This window comes from Taeniopygia guttata, chromosome 1, assembly GCF_048771995.1.
Source record: "Taeniopygia guttata chromosome 1, bTaeGut7.mat, whole genome shotgun sequence".
Classification (NCBI taxonomy): Eukaryota; Metazoa; Chordata; class Aves; order Passeriformes; family Estrildidae; genus Taeniopygia; species Taeniopygia guttata.
The window spans coordinates 115,392,537-115,410,606 of NC_133024.1; the positions used below are offsets into that span (position 1 = coordinate 115,392,537).

General features: G+C 62.6%; 1 protein-coding gene across 2 annotated transcripts; it reads right to left on the reverse strand.

Moving 5' to 3' along the window:
- Positions 1–936: 936 nt before the first annotated feature.
- PGAP2 (post-GPI attachment to proteins 2) lies at positions 937–17,965 on the reverse strand. 2 transcript variants are annotated; one of them, XM_030284722.4, is made up of 6 exons: positions 17,845–17,965; positions 15,921–16,094; positions 14,632–14,884; positions 11,944–12,038; positions 2,670–2,778; positions 937–2,202 (listed from the first exon to the last, which is right to left on the reverse strand). In XM_030284722.4, the coding sequence occupies exons 2-6, from the start codon at positions 16,083–16,085 to the stop codon at positions 2,072–2,074; spliced, it is 753 nt and encodes a 250-aa protein (XP_030140582.4). In that variant the 5' UTR covers positions 16,086–16,094; positions 17,845–17,965; the 3' UTR covers positions 937–2,071. The 2 variants fall into 2 exon arrangements, with proteins under 2 accessions (XP_030140582.4, XP_030140572.4); XM_030284712.4 differs by having other exon boundaries at positions 11,932–12,038.
- Positions 17,966–18,070: the final 105 nt, after the last annotated feature.

Here is an 18,070-nt window from a genome sequence, read left to right on the forward strand (position 1 = left end):
GCCATGTCCTGCTCCCGTTTTGGGGATCTCCATGGCCATGTCTGGGTCCTGCTGTGGGGAACCCAAGGTCCATGTCTGGGTCCCACTGTGGTGGATCTCCGTGCCCATGTCCTGCTCTTGTTTTGGGGATCCCCAGGGCCATGTCCTGGTCCCACTGTGGGGCTGGCGAGGTGCCACCCTGGTGGGGTTTGGTGTAGAAGTGGGTGCTGGGATAAGGAGGGGATCCCACAGTGCCATGAGCAGGACACAGCCCTGCCCTGGCCCAGCACAGCGGGATGAGCTCATGGCTCTTCCCCTCCCAGCTGCTCCCGGGGCGGGCAGGGCCCCACCACGGCCCGGGACAGGGGAACCAAGGCCCCGGCAGCTCCCCTGTCCCTGCCCAGCCCCAGCGGTGCCAGCCCCAGCGGTGCCAGCCCCAGCTCTCCTGGCTCCAGGCTCTGTGCCCGGGGCTGTGCCGGCTCTGGCCCCGCAGCATCCCCAAGATCTGCAGATCTGCAGCCGAGTCAGCGGCCCCAGGAGCCGGGCGGGGAGCGGGGCCGCCAGCTGCGGGGTGGGCTTGGTCCCACGCCTCCAGCCCGGCTCCTGGCCAGTTCCCAGCCTCGCTGAGCCTTCCCGGGCTTCATCTGGCATCCACACCACAGCCCCAACAGCCAGGATTTACATTCCACACCCCAGCGATCCTCATCCTGCAGGGATCTGCATCCTGAGCCTCAGCTCCAGGGAGCCACACCCCAGAACCAGGGCTGTGGATCCAGGGGTCACATCTTGCACCCCAGCTCCAACAGCCAGGATCCACATCCCACACTCCGGCCCCGCTGCCCAGGCTCCATGTCCTGCACGCCATTCCAGCCCCACCCTGCCCGTGGTGCTGGTCTGGACCTGCTGGCTGTCCAGGCCATGCCAGGCTGGGCCAGGTGGAAATGCTGTGGAGGCTGCTGAGAGCTCACAAAAATACTTCGTGCTTTATTTCCACCTCAAAGCCAAGGCGCTGTGGGGGCAGCGTGTCACACGCATGCAGGGACACGGATGGAGCCCGTGGATGGGGACACTGACGATGGACACGTGCGGCAGGACCCGCTCGAAGCCAGCTTGGCCCCAGCTCTGCCAGGGCCCCGCAGCTCCTGCTGGAGGAGGCTCTGCCCAGCCCTGGGATGAGCACTGGGACGTCCCAGGGGACTCTCAGTGGTGGCTGTGCTCAGGTGAAGGGCAGGGAGGGACCCACACCGGTCCTTCCTGGCCAAGCCCGGGGTGGGACGAGCCCTGGCATGTGCAGACCTCCCCAAAATCAAGACAGTTCCAGGTGCCCCTTCCAGCAGCATTGCAGGAGGAGCCTGGGGACACTGTCAGCCCCCATCTGCCATCCAGCCATGTCCCCTGTGCCCTGGCAGCCAGAGCTGCACACTGGGGGCACTGCTGAACCCCAGCAGTTCCCAGCTCCAGCCCCACGGCACAGGGGAAGCCATGGGGACGCTGAGGCAAAGACCTCCAGCACCAGCACACTCAGCCTTCCTCCTCAGACTGGGTTGGAACAGGCACAGCACCCCTGGAATAGCCTGTGCTGCTGGGGGAGCTCTGGGAAAGGCAGGAGCGAGATGTGGATGCTCCCAGCACCTGCTCTGCCCTGTGTGCTCCCACCCTGCTCCAGGCAGTCCCTGCATGGCCCAGCACCTTCCCACTCCCCTCCCGGGCACTCAGGCACAGAGGGACCAGGGCCCTGCCCCAGTCCAGTGAGAGACCAGTGCCTGAAACCAGCCCAAAAGGCCACCAGCCCTTTGTGAGGACTTGCCCCAAGAGCCCCAGCCTGCAGGAGGAACTGTGAGACCCCCCAGGCCAAGAAAGCTCAGGAGAGGGCTGGACCCCCATGTCCTGGTACCGGGAGCAGCATCCTGCTCTCCCTGGAGCGTTCTCCAAAGCAAAGGCTGCCGGCCGCTGTTCCTCCTCTGTGCTGCCCTCCTGGAGCCGGAGCAGCGCTGCGGGTGCCGCTGGGGACAGACACTCGGGGATCTCGGGAGGATCCTGGCAGCACAAACACCCGGCAGGACAGGGAAGGGGACCCCCAGCAGCGGGGCCCCTAGAAGTGCTTGTCCTCCAGCAGCGAGCTCACCACCAGCTCCTTGTTGCCGAAGTCCCAGAAGGCAGTCATGTGGAAGGCCATGTTGGAGAGGACAACCAGGTACTCCAGGAAGGCGAAGACAGTGTACACTGGGGGAGGAAACACAGCAGGTGAGGAGACCCACAGCTGCACCTGCCCTGGGAGCTGGGGAGGGGCTCTGGGCCCCCTGTTTGGGACAGCAGAGCAGGGGCTGGGAGGCTTGACCCCCACCAGGGAAGAAGTGTGGCTGGAGCTTCCCTGGGCTGGGATTTGGAAGGCAAAGCATCACATTAGGAGGATGTCAGACATCAGGAAGAATTCTTGGACATCAGAAGGAATTTTTTCATAGAAGGGGTGGTCAGGCATTAGAAGAGGCTGCCCAGGGAGGTTTGGAATGCCCATCCCTGGAGGTGTCCAAGGGAGGCCTGGAGGTGGCACTCAGTGCTCTGGGCTGGGGACAAGGTGAGCACCAGGCACAGCTGGGACTTGCTGATCCCAGGGATCTCTTCCAACCTTAACGATCCTGTGATTCAGTGATTCTGTGACCAGCCAGCCCCTTCCCCGGCAGCCCCCTCACCTCCAGGGCTGCAGTACCAGTTGTGGTGGAAGTAAACGCACACAGCGATCGCGAATGTGATGAAGGTGCAGAAGAACAGCAGCTGCTTCCACTTGTACGACTTGCGCTCCTGGAAGAGACCAAGGGCTGGGTGATGCCAGAGCAGCCATCCCATCCCATCCCATCCCATCCCATCCCATCCCATCCCATCCCATCCCATCCCATCCCATCCCATCCCATCCCATCCCAGGGAAGCTCTGCAGCTCTGCCCTGGCCCCACACAGCCCGGGGGTCTCTGCACCCTGGCTCCTTGTGCAGAGCCCCCCAGGCCAGCCCCAGGGGTGGCTTGGGCAGGGCTGTGCCCCGGGCACACAGGGCTCACACCTACAGGGAGATGCAGGGTGTGATGGAGCCACGGGGTCCCAGCAAATATGGGGCCCGTGGTGCTGGGGTGCTCAGGGAACTCCTTGAGGACGGGCCAAGGCTCTCCCAGAGGCAGATCCCCTGGCCCGGGTGGCTGCAGGTGGCCCCAGGGCACAGGGAATTCACCGGGTGTTGCCCTCCCTCACCCACAGCAGCAGCAGGGAGGAGGAAACCACATGAAGGGTGGCAGCCAGGGCGGGTGCTGTGCTGGAGAGCTCACCCAGCACGCCCTGGCACCGGAGGGGCCCCATCCTGCCCCCAGCCCCACTTCTGATGGGGCAGGAGCAGAGCATGGGGATGCTGCCAGCAGCCTCACATCCCCAGCTCACCACTTCTGTCCCCCAGAGCTCAGCCTTTGTGACAACCCAGGGGCCAGGCCTGTCCCCTGCGATAGGTTCCCCAGCCCACTCCCCAGCACCCCAAAGCTGGGGCTGTGGGTGCAGGGACCCCCTGTAGCCACAGCAGGTACCAGCTCCAGTTCCCTCCTTCTATTTCTCCCATCACACTGAGGGTGGTCATGGATAAGGATCCTACAGCCTGGCGGGCAGAGGAACCCCAAATCCTGTCTGGAGCCCAGCGGGGTACAGGGGAGCCCTGGAGCAGGAGGGCCCCAAGGGGTGACAGCCCCACAGGAGGGGCTGGGGATGCCACAGACAGCCCAGGCTGTTACAGGTGGGAGGGGAATTTCCCCGTGCCCTGACGCTTCACGTGAGACAAAGATTCCATTCTGAGGGAGTACTGATAATAAGGAAAATTTAAATTGCCCCATCACACTTTCCATTACCCCCGCAATGCGTGCCAGGGTGGAAAACCCAGAGAGGAAGGACGGATTGGCGGGGACTTCATTCACCATGCGGGGACAGGGGGGTGCCCGCGGGGCCGGGGCTGCTCCTTCCTGCCGGTCCCCGCGGCCGGTGCAGCTGAGCGGCGGCAGCACCGGGAGCGCGGAGCCCGAGCCGGGGAGGGAGCCCGAGCCGGGGCGGGAGCCCGAGCCGGGGCACACAGCCCGAGCCGGGCTCGGAGCCGAGTTTCACACCGGAAAAGCGGCTCGCAGCAGCCGCTGTCACCGCGCTGTCACCGCGCTGTCACCGCGCTCCCACGGCAAACGGCTGCCCCGAGCCCCGCCGCACCCACACCGCCCCGCCGGGCCCCGGGACCCGCACGCAGGCACGGACCGGCTCGGGACATCCCGCTCCAGAGCCCTGTCCTGCTGCAGGACCCTGAGATGGCCCTGCAGGAGCCACCCCGGGTCACCACAGCGACCGCGCACCTCTGCGTGCCCTCTGAGCTCCCCCTCTCCCGGTCTGGGCCGAGGATTATCACACGGATAATTAGGCGTTAATCCCTAATTCCAGGGCACAGCTGGCTCAGCCCAGTGCCAGGGGATCACAGGGCACGGTCCCCAGGAGGTGGCACCGGGTGACATGCCACGATGCTGAGCAGAGCTGGTTTGGAAGGTGGCACCTCGGGGAAGGTGCCCAGGCACAGCAGGGGGACCGGGGTGCATGTGGACCCCGTGGGACGTGGGGGCTGCAGTGGCACCCTGCCCTGCTGCAGCAGCAGGGGACAGGGGACAGGGCCAGCCCACCCTTCGGGCAGCACGGTGGGAGCTCCAGGAGCTGCTGGATGGAGGAGCTGCCCGTCCCCTCACCGGTGTGGGCTGGACCCACTGCCCTGCTCAGGGCTCAGGCAGTGCCAGGCACTCTCCCTGCTTCCCACGGCCCCAACTTTGTGGGGATCCTGCACTTGGGGACATCCCAGGGAGCCGCACGGTGGCCAGAGGAGGGCACCAAGATTAGAGGGATTGAGTAGCTCCGCTGTGAGGAAAGACTGGGAGAATTGGGATTGCTCTGTCTGGACAGGACAGGAACCCCCAGGTCAGAGCCCTGGAGAGGAGCTGGCAGCTCCAAGCACCTTGGCAAGAAGCCACCAAACTCTGGCTGCCTGTGAGGAAAAAGGGGAATTAGAAAATCCCAAGGACGGGGTGCTCCCAGCTGAGCTGGTGCCAGGCTCCCCTGTGGCCTGTCTGGGGCTGCTGCACTGGCACAGCTGGGGCTGCCAACTTCCTCCTGGCAACACAGACCAGGGCACCCACAGCCCCTGCAACCCCCCAGTGCCACACAGCCACCCCAGCCAACGTGGCTGCATGTGTGTCTGGCCAGAAAAGCACAGGGGAATTATATTTAGTGCCCAGCTGGCAGCCCAGATCTGAGGCACGATCCCCAGCAGGCGAAGGTGATCAGGAGCAGGAGGCTGGACACACTCTGGGATGCTGCTCCCAGCCCAGCCAGCCCAAGGACACACTCTGGGATGCTGCTCCCAGCCCAGCCAGCCCAGGGACACACTCTGGGATGCTGCTCCCAGCCAAACCAGCCCAGGGACACACTCTGGGATGCTGCTCCCAGCCCAGGGACACACTCTGGGATGCTGCCCCCAGCCCTGGGACACACTCTGGGATGCTGCTCCCAGCCCAGCCAGCCCAGGGACACACTCTGGGATGCTGCTCCCAGCCCAGGGACACACTCTGGGATGCTGCTCCCAGCCCAGGGACACGCTCTGGGATGCTGCTCCCAGCCCACAGAAGGCACTGGGGGTCTCATTCCCCCACCCTGGGGGAGCCCCAAGGCCTGCAAATGCTGCTCTGAGGGCTGAGGTGGCTGCTGTGAGCTACCAGCAAGGAGGCACAGGAGCCTCCTGCTTCTTCTGCTGCCTCCAGAGAGAAGGACTGTGCCCAGCCCCCAGTGCCTGGCGGGGACAGGGATGACAGTGATCTCAACTCAAGCAGCAAGAGCTGCCTCTGCACTCCACTGGCTCTGCCCGGGAGCCACCATCCCTTTCGGAGGCACAAGTGGCACCTGCAGGGCTGTGTGTCACACACCAGTCGCAGCTCCCCTCGAGGTTTCCGGGTCTGAGCAGAGAGCCCAGAGCCAAAGGGCCCCACACAGAGCTCGGCTATTTATAGAGGGCTTGTCTGAGCCGCCGGCAGCGCTCCCAGGGGCGCCGCGAGGAGCTGGGGTGAAACCATGCGAGGTCACCAAGGTGCTTGTGGTCCCTGCTGCTCACACGGCGCTGCTGGGCAGGGACACGGCTCAGCCACCCTGCTCCAGCTCCAGGGGCTCAGGGGGACAGAGGGGGCTGTGCCCCAGAGGCTCCTGTGCCTTTGCAGTGGCCGCAGCCTGGGCTGGGCTCAGCTGTGTGCCCTGCCAGGGGACTGAGACATTGTGGGATGCAGCCCAGGGACCAGTGGCACAGCAGGACCCAGCTCCACTAGCCACAGCACGGACTAGAAGTGACCTCAGAGCCCCCCAGTGCCACCCCTGCCATGGCAGGGACACCTCCCACTGCCCCAGGCTGCTCCAGCCCCAGTGTCCAGCCTGGCCCTGGGCACTGCCAGGGATCCAGGGGAATCTGGGAATTCCATCCCAGCCCTGCCCACCCTGCCAGGGAACAATTCCCAATTCCCAGTCTCCCACCCAGCCCTGCCCTCTGGCAGTGGGAGCCATTCCCTGGCTCCTGTCCCTCCATCCCTGTCCCCAGTCCCTCTGCAGCTCTCCTGGAGCCCCTTCAGGCCCTGGCAGGGCTCTGAGCTCTGCCTGGAGCTTCTCCTCTCCAGGTTGAACATTCCCAGCTCTCCAGCCTGGCTCCAGAGGGGCTCCAGCTCTCCAAGCATCTCTGTGGCCCCCTCTGATGGGCCTGGGCCAGCAGCCCGGTGCCCACCACATGCACACACGGTGTCTGCTGGGGCCACCACCCTGAGCTGCAGGAGAAAGTGTGTTTGCAAACAAGAAGTGAACTGGCTGTGCCCCACCGCCCAGCTCTGCAGCTCAGGCTGGGGGAAGGAGGGTTTTAAGGGCGAGCAGCCAGGCAGGAACAGCAGAGCTGCCAGCCCAGGTGGGCACTGCCACGCCATGGCCGAGCACCAAGCACAGGGTGCAGAGATCAGCACAGCTGAAGGCTCCCAGGCTGCCTTTCCCTTTCCACAGAATCGCTCTCCTCTGCTTTGCCCCCTCCCCTCATTTTCTCTCTCTTGCTTTCTCTTTTCTCCCCTCCCACAGAGCTTTATTTTCCTTTCTCTCACCATTTGCCACCTCGAAACTGGAAACCGCCCGTACTTCCCCATTACAAACCAGTTCCTCTGCACCTTCCTGCCCTCCCAGAACAGCAGTTGCAACAGGAGCCCGGCCGGACCAGAAGCTTTTGCAAGACCAATTCCTGTCCCTCCTACAATGCCAGACCTGGGGAGCTTCACCCCTGCCAGCAGCACTACAAGCAGTGCCAGCTGTGGGGCGGGGAAGGCACAGCCCCCCTGCTCCCTCCTCCTTCCAGCTCCCCACATGGAGCTTGTCCTGGAGATAGTCCCACGTTTGGTTCTGGAGAACCTGAGCCCTGTGGGGACCCTCTGCTGAGGAGCAGGGAAGGACAGAACACCATGGGACCGCAGCCATCCCTCACCTGTCCCCTCCTGCCATCGCCAGCTCCAGGGCTGGGGGCAGCAAATGTGAACAGAGGCCCCACAAGGGACACCAACCGAGCCAGAGTGTGTCCCCAAGGTGCTGTGATGCACACGGAGGGATCAGCTGTGCCCTGGCCTAGAACAGCCCCACGAGCATGGCTGGCAGCTCACTGGCACTGCCCAAGCCCTTGGACGCAGCAAGGATGTGGCAGCGGCACCTCCCCTTCCTGCTGTCCTGCCCTGCCGAGCCCAGCAAGCCGTGGGGGCCACAGGAGCTGTGCCAAGCCTGCCAGGGAGGGCTTGGAGCCTGCGGAATCCAGGCAGAGAATGGGAGAATCCCCAGGAGACCCTGCTCAGCCCGGAGGATCCCTGGGAATGATTAGTGGCAGGAGCCCAGCGCACATCACCGGACACGGGACGCGGCAGCTGCAGGGTGACCAGAAGTCCCTTAGCCAAAGGTGACGCCTGGTGGTGTGACAAGCACTGTGCCCTCCTCACCCCGACACAGCCGGTCTGGGAGCTGTGTCACCCCGCAGCGCCTTCCTCTTCCTCCTCCTCCCCTACCCCAGTGCCCTGGGCCACAGCTCCATCCTGTGGGTGCGCATGAAGCGGGCGGGGACAGCGGAGCTGGCACAGGGACAGCAGAGCTGGCACAGGGACAGCAGAGCTGGCACAGGGACACCGCACCCACGGTGGCCTCAGGTCAGGGCTGGCCCTGAGGGCTCCTGGCTCCTCGGGGAAAGCCCCAGCTTTGGGGGGAGCAGGCACCCTCCACCAGCAGGGCTGTTCCAGGATGGAAGGAAGAAGCCGGTGGTGGCACTGTGCCAGGCGGTGGCATGTCAGCCGAGGTGTCACCACGTTCCCTGCCCTTCCCCTCACAGATGTGCAGATTCCTCCAGTTCTTGGGCAGAGTCACAGAAACCAAGGAGGCTGGAAAATCCCTCTGAGTGCAACTGCTCCCCAGCAGTGCCAAGGCCACCATTAACCCATGTCCCCAAGTGTCACATCCACACAGCTGTAAAATCCCTCCAGGGATGGGGACTCCACCCCTGTGCCAGGGCTGGACAGCCCTGCCTAGAAAGGAATTTCCCTAATATCCAGTGTGAATCCCTCCTGGCACAATTTGAGGCTGATTCTTCCTGTTCCCTGGAGCAGAGCCCGACCCCCCCGGCTGTCCCCTCCTGTCAGGGAGTTGTGCAGAGCCCCAGGGTCCCCCCTGAGCCTCCTGTTCTCCGGGCTGAGCTCCTTCAGCCCCTTCTGCAGCTCCATTCCCCTCCCTGGACATGCTCCAGCCCCCCAAAGGCTCTCCTGCCCTGAGAGGCCTAAAGCTGAGCCCAGGATCTGGGATGCCTCACCCCTGCCTTTTGCAGGGGAGATGAACCAGCCCCAGTGGGTGATGTGGCAGGGGAGGAGATCTGGGGCCTTGGAGGTCTCGCCCAGAAAAACAAGAAGCCAAAACAATATGACAGAAATAAAGGAAGCTGTGGGAAAGCTGCCAGGGAATGACTGAGAGCTCCCACTATTCCCATATCAGCAGAGAGAACAGATCACTTCCTACTGAGCGAGGAGACTCTCAGCATCCCCACAAGTCCCTTTCCTAAGGAGCCTTACAGCCAAACAGCTGCTGGAAGCTTCATTTCCAGGCCTCTGGAGTCAGGCAGCAGCGACAGGCTCTGTGAATTGGCGGAAGAGGAGGATAAGCAGCAGTGACAGAGAAGGAGCCGCTCCAGGACTGCAGGGCTGAGGCCCCCAGCACTCATCCTGCTGGGACTGAGGAGCTGAGCCCCCCAGCACTCATCCTGCTGGGAATGAGGAGCTGAGCCCCCCAGCACTCATCCTGCTGGGAATGCAGGGCTGAGCCCCCCAGCACTCATCCTGCTGGGACTGAGGAGCTGAGCCCCCCAGCACTCATCCTGCTGGGAATGCAGGGCTGAGCCCCCCAGCACTCATCCTGCTGGGACTGCAGAGCTGAGCCCCCCAGCACTCATCCTGCTGGGAATGCAGGGCTGAGCCCCCCAGCACTCATCCTGCTGGGAATGCAGAGCTGAGCCCTCCAGCACTCATCCTGCTGGGAATGCAGGGCTGAGCCCCCCAGCACTGACACTGCTGGGAATGCACAGCTGAGCCCCCCAGCACTCATCCTGCTGGGAATGCAGAGCTGAGCCCCCCAGCACTCATCCTGCTGGGAATGCAGGGCTGAGCCCTCCAGCACTCATCCTGCTGGGAATGCAGAGCTGAGCCCCCCAGCACTCATCCTGCTGGGACTGCAGAGCTGAGCCCCCCAGCACTCATCCTGCTGGGACTGAGGAGCTGAGCCCCCCAGCACTCATCCTGCTGGGGATGCAGAGCTGAGCCCCCCAGCACTCATCCTGCTGGGACTGAGGAGCTGAGCCCCCCAGCACTCATCCTGCTGGGAATGCACAGCTGAGCCCCCCAGCACTCATCCTGCTGGGACTGCAGGGCTGAGCCCCCCAGCACTCATCCTGCTGGGAATGCAGAGCTGAGCCCCCCAGCACTCATCCTGCTGGGACTGCAGAGCTGAGCCCCCCAGCACTCATCCTGCTGGGAATGCAGGGCTGAGCCCCCCAGCACTCATCCTGCTGGGACTGAGGAGCTGAGCCCCCCAGCACTCATCCTGCTGGGAATGCAGAGCTGAGCCCACCAGCACTCATCCTGCTGGGAATGCAGGGATGAGCCCCCCAGCACTCATCCTGCTGGGAATGCAGGGCTGAGCCCCCCAGCACTCATCCTGCTGGGACTGAGGAGCTGAGCCCCCCAGCACTCATCCTGCTGGGAATGAGGAGCTGAGCCCCCCAGCACTCATCCTGCTGGGAATGCAGAGCTGAGCCCCCCAGCACTCATCCTGCTGGGAATGCAGGGCTGAGCCCCCCAGCACTCATCCTGCTGGGACTGAGGAGCTGAGCCCCCCAGCACTCATCCTGCTGGGAATGCAGGGCTGAGCCCCCAGCACTCATCCTGCTGGGAATGCAGGGCTGAGCCCCCCAGCACTCATCCTGCTGGGACTGAGGAGCTGAGCCCCCCAGCACTCATCCTGCTGGGACTGAGGAGCTGAGCCCCCCAGCGCTCATCCTGCTGGGAATGAGGAGCTGAGCCCCCAGCACTCATCCTGCTGGAACACAGACCCTGGCATAGTGCCCACCCTGCAGCACTCTCACAATCCCTTGGGAGAGGCTTGTCCAGCCCTTGGCAGCCTCTCAGCCTGGGACACAAGCACACACCTCCCAAGGGCTCTGCTCTGCAAACTGCCACCTTCCTGGGGCAACACAGACCCAGGACCCCTCCCCATCGAACACTGGGACCATGACTAGGATCAGCTGGGGAGAAGTATCCCAGGGGAAAGGATAGAGAGATCCAGGCAGTCCAGACCCACAGGTGAAGGCAAGCATGCAGGATCCACATGGGCACAGAAGCAGGTCCCACACAGCCTCAAACTGGATATCCTGCCCACAATCCAGGACAAACCTGGATGTCCTGCCCACAATCCAGGACAAACCTGGATATCCTGCCCACAATCCAGGACAAACCTGGCTGTCCTGCCCACAATCCAGGACAAACCTGGATACCCTGCCCACAATCCAGGACAAACCGGGATGTCCTGCCTGAGGCCCAGGACTCACACCACAAAGCAGCACAGCACAGAAGCTGCATCCAGGCAATGGGGCCAGGAGCCCCTGGCTGGATCCTCCACCAGGCCCACTGCCCCCACAGCCAGCCCCTAAACCCCTGACCCTTCCCCAGAAAAGGAGCCAGAGCCAGCCTGCTCACAGTCACTCTGGAGCAAAGGGAGAACAACTCCTGCTGCCTGCTGCTCCCAGCTTGCAGGATCGGCAATTCCCAGCACAGGGAAGCCAACTTCAGCTTAGGAACAGGCATGGAGAAGGGATGAGCAATCCCAGTCCACAGGGATGCTAGGTGCTTTCCAATATGATCTCTCAATGAAAACTTAATCAGACATTGGTAGGAAATCCATCCCTGGCAGGGTGGGCAGCCCTGGCACAGGTGCCCAGAGCAGCTGGGGCTGCCCCTGGATCCCTGGCAGTGTCCCAGGCCAGGCTGGACACTGGGGCTGGAGCAGCCTGGGACAGTGGGAGGTGTCCCTGCCATGGCTGGGGTGGCACTAGGTGGGCTTTAAGGTCCCGTCCCACCCAAACCAGAAAATAGGAAATAAAAGCTTCCTTCCCATTTTGTTTTGGTAGATGGATTTTGTTGACTTCTTCTGTTTCACCTGCTGCTGCTGGCTCCTCTAGCACCTGCTCAGGGTTATTTCACAGGCAAGGACAGCCAAAGCCCTTCAGTGCCAGCCCAGAGCTCTTCCCAGCTCCCAGCATGGCCCCAGATTCCCCTCCCAGCTCCCAGCAGAGAGAGAAGAAAAGAAAGTGTCTGTACCTCGGGACTTACTGTGTGTTTCTTAGTCATTCTCCAGAGGATGCAGGTGAGCAGCATGTGGCCCAGGGCCGACGTGATGAACATGATGAAGGCATTTTCGTGGATTGCTGGATTGACAAACAACAGGTTTCCTGTTCAGTCCAAGCCAGGAACTCTGCTGGGAGCCCCAGCATCCCGGTGATGCTGGGACTCCAGTGGGGTCTTGGCAGGAGACAGGCCCAGCACAGCTCCATAACCTGCTTGTGCTGCCTCAGGGTCCCCTGGAAGGGGATAAAACTGCTGGAAGACTCATCCCAAAGGGCCTGGAGGGTGTTTCTGTGCTCTGGGACCATCACTTCACATGGCTGTAAACTCAGGGACCCTTGAGAGCAGCGGCCACTGTTGTTCTAGGGAAGGGGAAACTGAGGCATGGGCAGGGGTTGCAGAGTGAGCCACTCCAAAATCCATCTTCTGGCCCCCTGTATTACCTACCTGCCCATTAGGAGCATCAGCAGCTTCATCTGCAGCACTGAGGTTGCCTTGTGCACACCTGGACTAGCCCAGGTACAGGATGAGGCTGGGAAAGCAGCTGGAGCAAGGCTAAGCCAGAGCTGTTCCAGAAACCCCAAACCTCACACACGCCTGCACCTTCAGGTGAGAGATTTTCCAAGTGCTGCTGTGAAAAGAAGTCCCCAGCCCTGCCTCCAGAAGCTGAGCCTCAGGCTGAATTCCCAACCACCTGAAGAGCAGGAATGACTGTCCCCATTTGCCCTCTCCATGCCAGGGGAAGGGAAGCGTGTGAGGAGTGAGGTGCCAGCAGGTGGGAGAGGTCAGACGGGGATGATTAACCTGAGCATGGCAGCTCAGGGCTGACACTTTCCCCAGGGCTGGGGATTAGTCTGGGCTGAGGATCCCAGGAAGTGGGTCAGCCTCAGCTCCCAGGGCTCTGCACCGGGCCAGGCCAGGCTGGCCCAGCTAGCCAAACCCCAAAGCAGCACCCGGATTGCCAAGGGCAGGGCCCTGGCCTGGACAAGCTGGAGAAGGCTCTGGGGCAGGCCAGGCTGCAGACCCTGCCATGAGGCGGGCACTGGGACACCTCGCCAAGGGGACAGGGAATGCTGGCACGAGACAAGGAGGGTGAGCTGGGCAGGGACAGGTCCCAGACACAGACCTCCATCAGCAGGAGGTTCCTGTCCTGCCATCCCAGGCACTGGGCTCCACCATGGACAATCCTCACCCCAAAGGCTGAGGGAGATTCCAGGACTCTGTTCAAAGCATCATAGCCCTGAATCCCAGAACAGTTTGGGTTGGGAGGGACCTTAAAAACCTTTCCATCCCAAACCCTGCCATGGCAGGGACACCTCCCACTGTCCCAGGCTGCTCCAGCCCCAGTGTCCAGCCTGGCCTTGGGCACTGCCAGGGATCCAGGGGAATCTGGGAATTCCATCCCAGCCCTGCCCACCCTGCCAGGGAACAATTCCCAATTCCCAATCTCCCATCCAGCCCTGCCCTCTGGCAGTGGGAAGCCATTCCCCTTGTCCTGCCACTCCATTCTTTGTTCAAAGTCCCTCTCTAGCCCACAGCTGGACACAATATCCATCATCACCACCCGCTGTGCAGGGAAAGCCAACACACTACGGTCCTGCTGACACATCCAGCACGGGGTTTGTTCCCACTGCAACAGCACCACCGTGCTGGCTCCTGCATCTCAGTGCTCTCCAGTTAACCCCGGGTGCCTCCTCCAGATCTTAGGATGAAACAGCAGCTGGAGATCAGCACTGCCACTTACGTTCTTCTGAGATGAGACCATGTGGGGGAAGAGAATTTCTCAGCATGCTGTGGCCAGATTTTGGACACATGGATTTAACCTGAAAAACTCTGATTCTGTTTCCAGGAACTACTAGAGGGCTGGAGTCCCTCTGCTCTGGAGCCAGGCTGGCAGAGCTGGGGGGGCTCCCCTGGAGAGGAGAAGCTCCAGGGAGAGCTCAGAGCCCTGCCAGGGCCTGAAGGGGCTCCAGGAGAACTGCAGAGGGACTGGGGACAGGGATGGAGGGACAGGAGCCAGGGAATGGCTCCCACTGCCAGAGGGCAGGGCTGGGTGGGAGATTGGGAATTGGGAATTGTTCCCTGGCAGGGTGGGCAGGGCTGGGATGGAATTCCCAGATTCCCCTGGATCCCTGGCAGTGCCCAAGGCCAGGTTGGACACTGGGGCTGGAGCAGCCTGGGACAGTGGGAGGTGTCCCTGCCATAGCAGGGGTGGCACTGGGTGGGATTTGAGGTCTCTCCCAGCCCAAACCAGTGTGGCATTCTCTGATTCTATGAAATTTTCCCCAGAAATTCCTGGGGAGGGTATGTGAAGGCTTCTGGAGCAGAGCCCGCTCAGGGCCCAGCCCTGCTGTGGGGATGGAGGGGAAGCAGGATGAGCTCTGACCCACCTTGCTCACCTGCCCTTAGCCCTGGATCAGGCCTCAGCACACGGCTGGAACCAAGTGCCCAGGCCTGGTCCAGGCTCCATCCCCAGCCTGAACTTCAACCAAGCACCAGCAACCAAGAACTGTGGGAGGAGCATGGCAGTCTGCATGCTATGCACACTTCATTCCTCTGTAACTACTAACTTTAATGGACTTTCTGGGGGTTTATAACAGTTTTTTCTCTCCAAACTGCCTCCCTGCACAGCAGTGGCCCAAGGCAGGGCTCAGCAGGGCGGGGGGCGACACCTACCATAGTTTTCAGTGGAGGAGACGTAGGTGAGGATGAGGAGGGCGAAGTTCTCGAGCAGGTTGAGCAGCAGGGTGAGGTGGCACAGGCGCAGGTAGCGGGGGTGGGGGCAGTGGCAGCTCTGGTAGTGGTTCCAGTAGGCCACGGCCACGAGGACGCGCGGGGCCGAGTGCAGGCCGATGCACAGGCGCCACACGTAGCGCTGCGGGGTCTCGCCCCCGATGGCCGCGCTGATGGACGGCAGGTAGTTGGGCACCTGCAGGACACGGGCTCGTGGGGAGAGGCACACGGCACAGCCTGGCACTCGGCCTCCCCAGACACTGAAACTGTGCTTTTTTAAATCTGAATGAGCTTACTCCTGGTCCCAAAGCCAGGGAATGTATCCTGGCAGTGCCCTGGTCCGTCCTATAGGTCATGGACCCCACAGCGCTGCTGGGGCAGTCCTGGGGTGCTGGGGGCCCTGCTAAAGTTTCTCACTTTTACACTCTTGATTGTCCATAGAATCCCAGAATGGTTTTGGCTGGAAGGACCTTAAGGCCCAGGGACACCTCCCACTGTCCCAGGCTGCTCCAGCCCCAGTGTCCAGCCTGGCCTTGGGCACTGCCAGGGATCCAGGGGCAGCCACAGCTGCTCTGGGAATTCCATCCCAGCCCTGCCCACCCTGCCAGGGAACAATTCCCAATTCCCAATCTCCCATCCAGCCCTGCCCTCTGGCCGTGGGAGCCATTGTCCCTTTCCTGGCACTCCAGGCCCTGCTAAAGCTCTCCTGCTGCTGTGAGATGACTCCTGCCCTCCATTCCCAGCTCGTGTCCTGCTGCTTGTCCAGCAGCCTGAAAGCCCTGAGCCCAATTCCATCCCACGTGGAGTGCCAGGCCCTCCCTCCCCAGACACCTGTGGCTCCTCTGAACTCCAGCAGACCTGGGGGCAGCAGCTCTGGACCAACCCCTCCCCAGGATATTATATTTCCCTTCAGCTTCCCCACATTTATTCCTCACTGCAATGACCCCCAGCGTGCCCAGTCCAGACACCAGCCTGACCAGTCTGAAGTGCCTACAGTCCCAGCAGAGAGCCAAACCTGCTGCTGCCAGTCCTGAGGCACCACAAGGAAACAGTGCAGCTTGTTCTGGGCTCTGTAACACTTGTGGTGGGAAAGCCCAAGAGAGGAGCCCAGAAGGAGACAGGAGAGAGGAATGCAGAATGTGGATAGGAGCCCAGGAGGAGGGAGAGGAGCCCAGGAGGACACAGGAGCTCTGTACCCCCCAGGAATATGGGTTTTCCCCAGAGTCTCTCACCCCACAGTGGGTCGCAGTCGTCTCTCGGAAGTTGAAGAGCAGAGACCAGATGACACAGAAGAGGAACCCAAAGAGGGGGCAGAACACGGTCCCGAGGGCCAGCGTGGTGAAACGCAGCCGGAACAGGATCCCGTCCCGATCCAGCGGCAGCGGGACCTGCAGCATCCTGGAAACCTGGAAATGAACAAAGAGATGCATGACGGGGTGCTCTGTGCTGCTCTGGGCAGGGTGACAAGTGGGGATCACTCACAGGCTGGGCTCCATGACCCTGGGGGCTTTTGGAAACTCGGGGATTCCGTCCAGCCCCATACAGCCCGGGGCACGGACTCCACACAGCTCAGCCCCTCACAGTCTGAGTGACCCCACAGACACACAGCTCAGCCCCCCACACCCCGAGTGAACCCACAGACACAGAGCTCAGCCCTTCACACCCCGAGTGACCCCACAGACACACAGCTCAGCCCCTCACACCCCGAGTGACCCCACAGACACACAGCTCAGCCCCTCACCTCCTGAGTGACCCCACAGACACACAGATCAGCCCCCCACACCCCGAGTGACCCCACAGACACACAGCTCAGCCCCTCACCTCCTGAGTGACCCCACAGACACACAGCTCAGCCCCCCACACCTCATGTGGCACCGCAGCTGCAGGATGGGCACCTAAAGAAGATCCCATTGTGGGGACACAAGCACCTCGAGACTCACGGACAACAAAGAGCAGAGCAGAGCAGGGCAGAGCAGAGCAGGGCAGGGCAGAGCAGGGCAGGGCAGGGCAGAGCAGGGCACAGCAGGGCAGGGCTGTTCCCTGCAGCCCTCCAGAGGGATCTGGCAGGAAGGGCACGTGAACCCTGTCCCGTGGCATCCATCCAGACCATTCCCTGTGCTGGGGCAGCGCTGACACAGCTGGGCCAGTGCTGTCAGTCCTGCCGGAGCCGCGGCTCCTCCAGCACAGCCCGGCTCCCCCGGCCCTGCACGGGCAGCTCTGCCAGGGGCTGGGCCAGGGCAGGGTTAGGTTGGGTTTTAGGGAAAGGTTCTTCCCCAGAGGTGCTGGCACTGCCCAGGGAATGGGCACTGCCCCGAGGCTGCCAGAGCTGCAGGAGCCTTTGGCCAGCGCTGCCAGGGGTGCCCAGGGTGGGGCTGGTGGGGTCTGGATCAATGATCCCTGTGGGTCTGGATCAGTGATCCCTCTGGGTCTGGATCAATGATGCCTCTGGATCTGGATCAGTGATCCCTGTGGGTCTGGATCAGTGATCCCGGTGGGTCTGGATCAATGATCCCGGTGGGTCTGGATCAATGGATCAGTGATCCCGGTGGGTCTGGATCAGTGATCCCGGTGGGTCTGGATCAATGATCCCTGGGGGTCTGGATCAATGATCCCTGTGGGTCTGGATCAATGATCCCGGTGGGTGTGGATCAATGATCCCGGTGGGTCTGGATCAATGATCCCTGTGGGTCTGGATCAGTGATCCCGGTGGGTCTGGATCAGTGATCCCGGTGGGTCTGGATCAATGATCCCTGTGGGTCTGGATCAATGGATCAATGATCCCGGTGGGTCTGGATCAATGATCCCGGTGGGTCTGGATCAATGGATCAATGACCCCTGTGGGTCCGGATCAGTGATCACGGTGGATCCCTCCAGCCCAGGACCTTCCCTGACCCCACAGCCCGGCTGCAGGACCCCGGCAGCACAGGCCCCCCACACGCCCGAAGCCGGGGCTCGCCAGGCGGGGACCGCGGGGACCGGCACCTCTGAGCCGGCAGAGCCCAGAACAGACCATGGGATCCCCTCAGCCCGCAGGGATCACCAGGCCGGGGCCGATCCCAGCTCGCGCCCCCCGCCTCAGCAGCCCCCGGCGGGCACTGAGCGACCCCTCAGGGCGCCCCTCATCCTCCCTGGGACCCCTCCCCAAACCCCGCTCACCGCTCAGCCGCCCTGCCGCCGCCCCATGGCCCGGCCGGCAGCGCCACCACGCCTCCTCCTCCTCCTCCTCCTCCTCCTTTTCCTCCTCTTCCTCCTTTTCCGCCTCCTCCTCTTCCTCCCTTTCTCCCACCTCTTCCTCTCCCCCCCCCAACCCCGCTGCGGCCCCTTTAAGAGGCGGGGCCCAGCGCCCGCGCGCCGCCACACGCGATTGGTCCTCGCGGCAGAA

Coding starts and splice junctions, on each gene's coding strand:
- PGAP2 (XM_030284712.4), bottom strand. CDS start 16,085: ATGCTGCAGGTCCCGCTGCCGCTGGATCGGGACGGGATCCTGTTCCGG. Junction 12,039..14,631: donor CTCCTCCACTGAAAACTATG/GTAGGTGTCGCC, acceptor TTGTCAATCCAG/CAATCCACGAAAATGCCTTC. Junction 2,203..2,669: donor CTGGTACTGCAGCCCTGGAG/GTGAGGGGGCTG, acceptor TTCCTCCCCCAG/TGTACACTGTCTTCGCCTTC.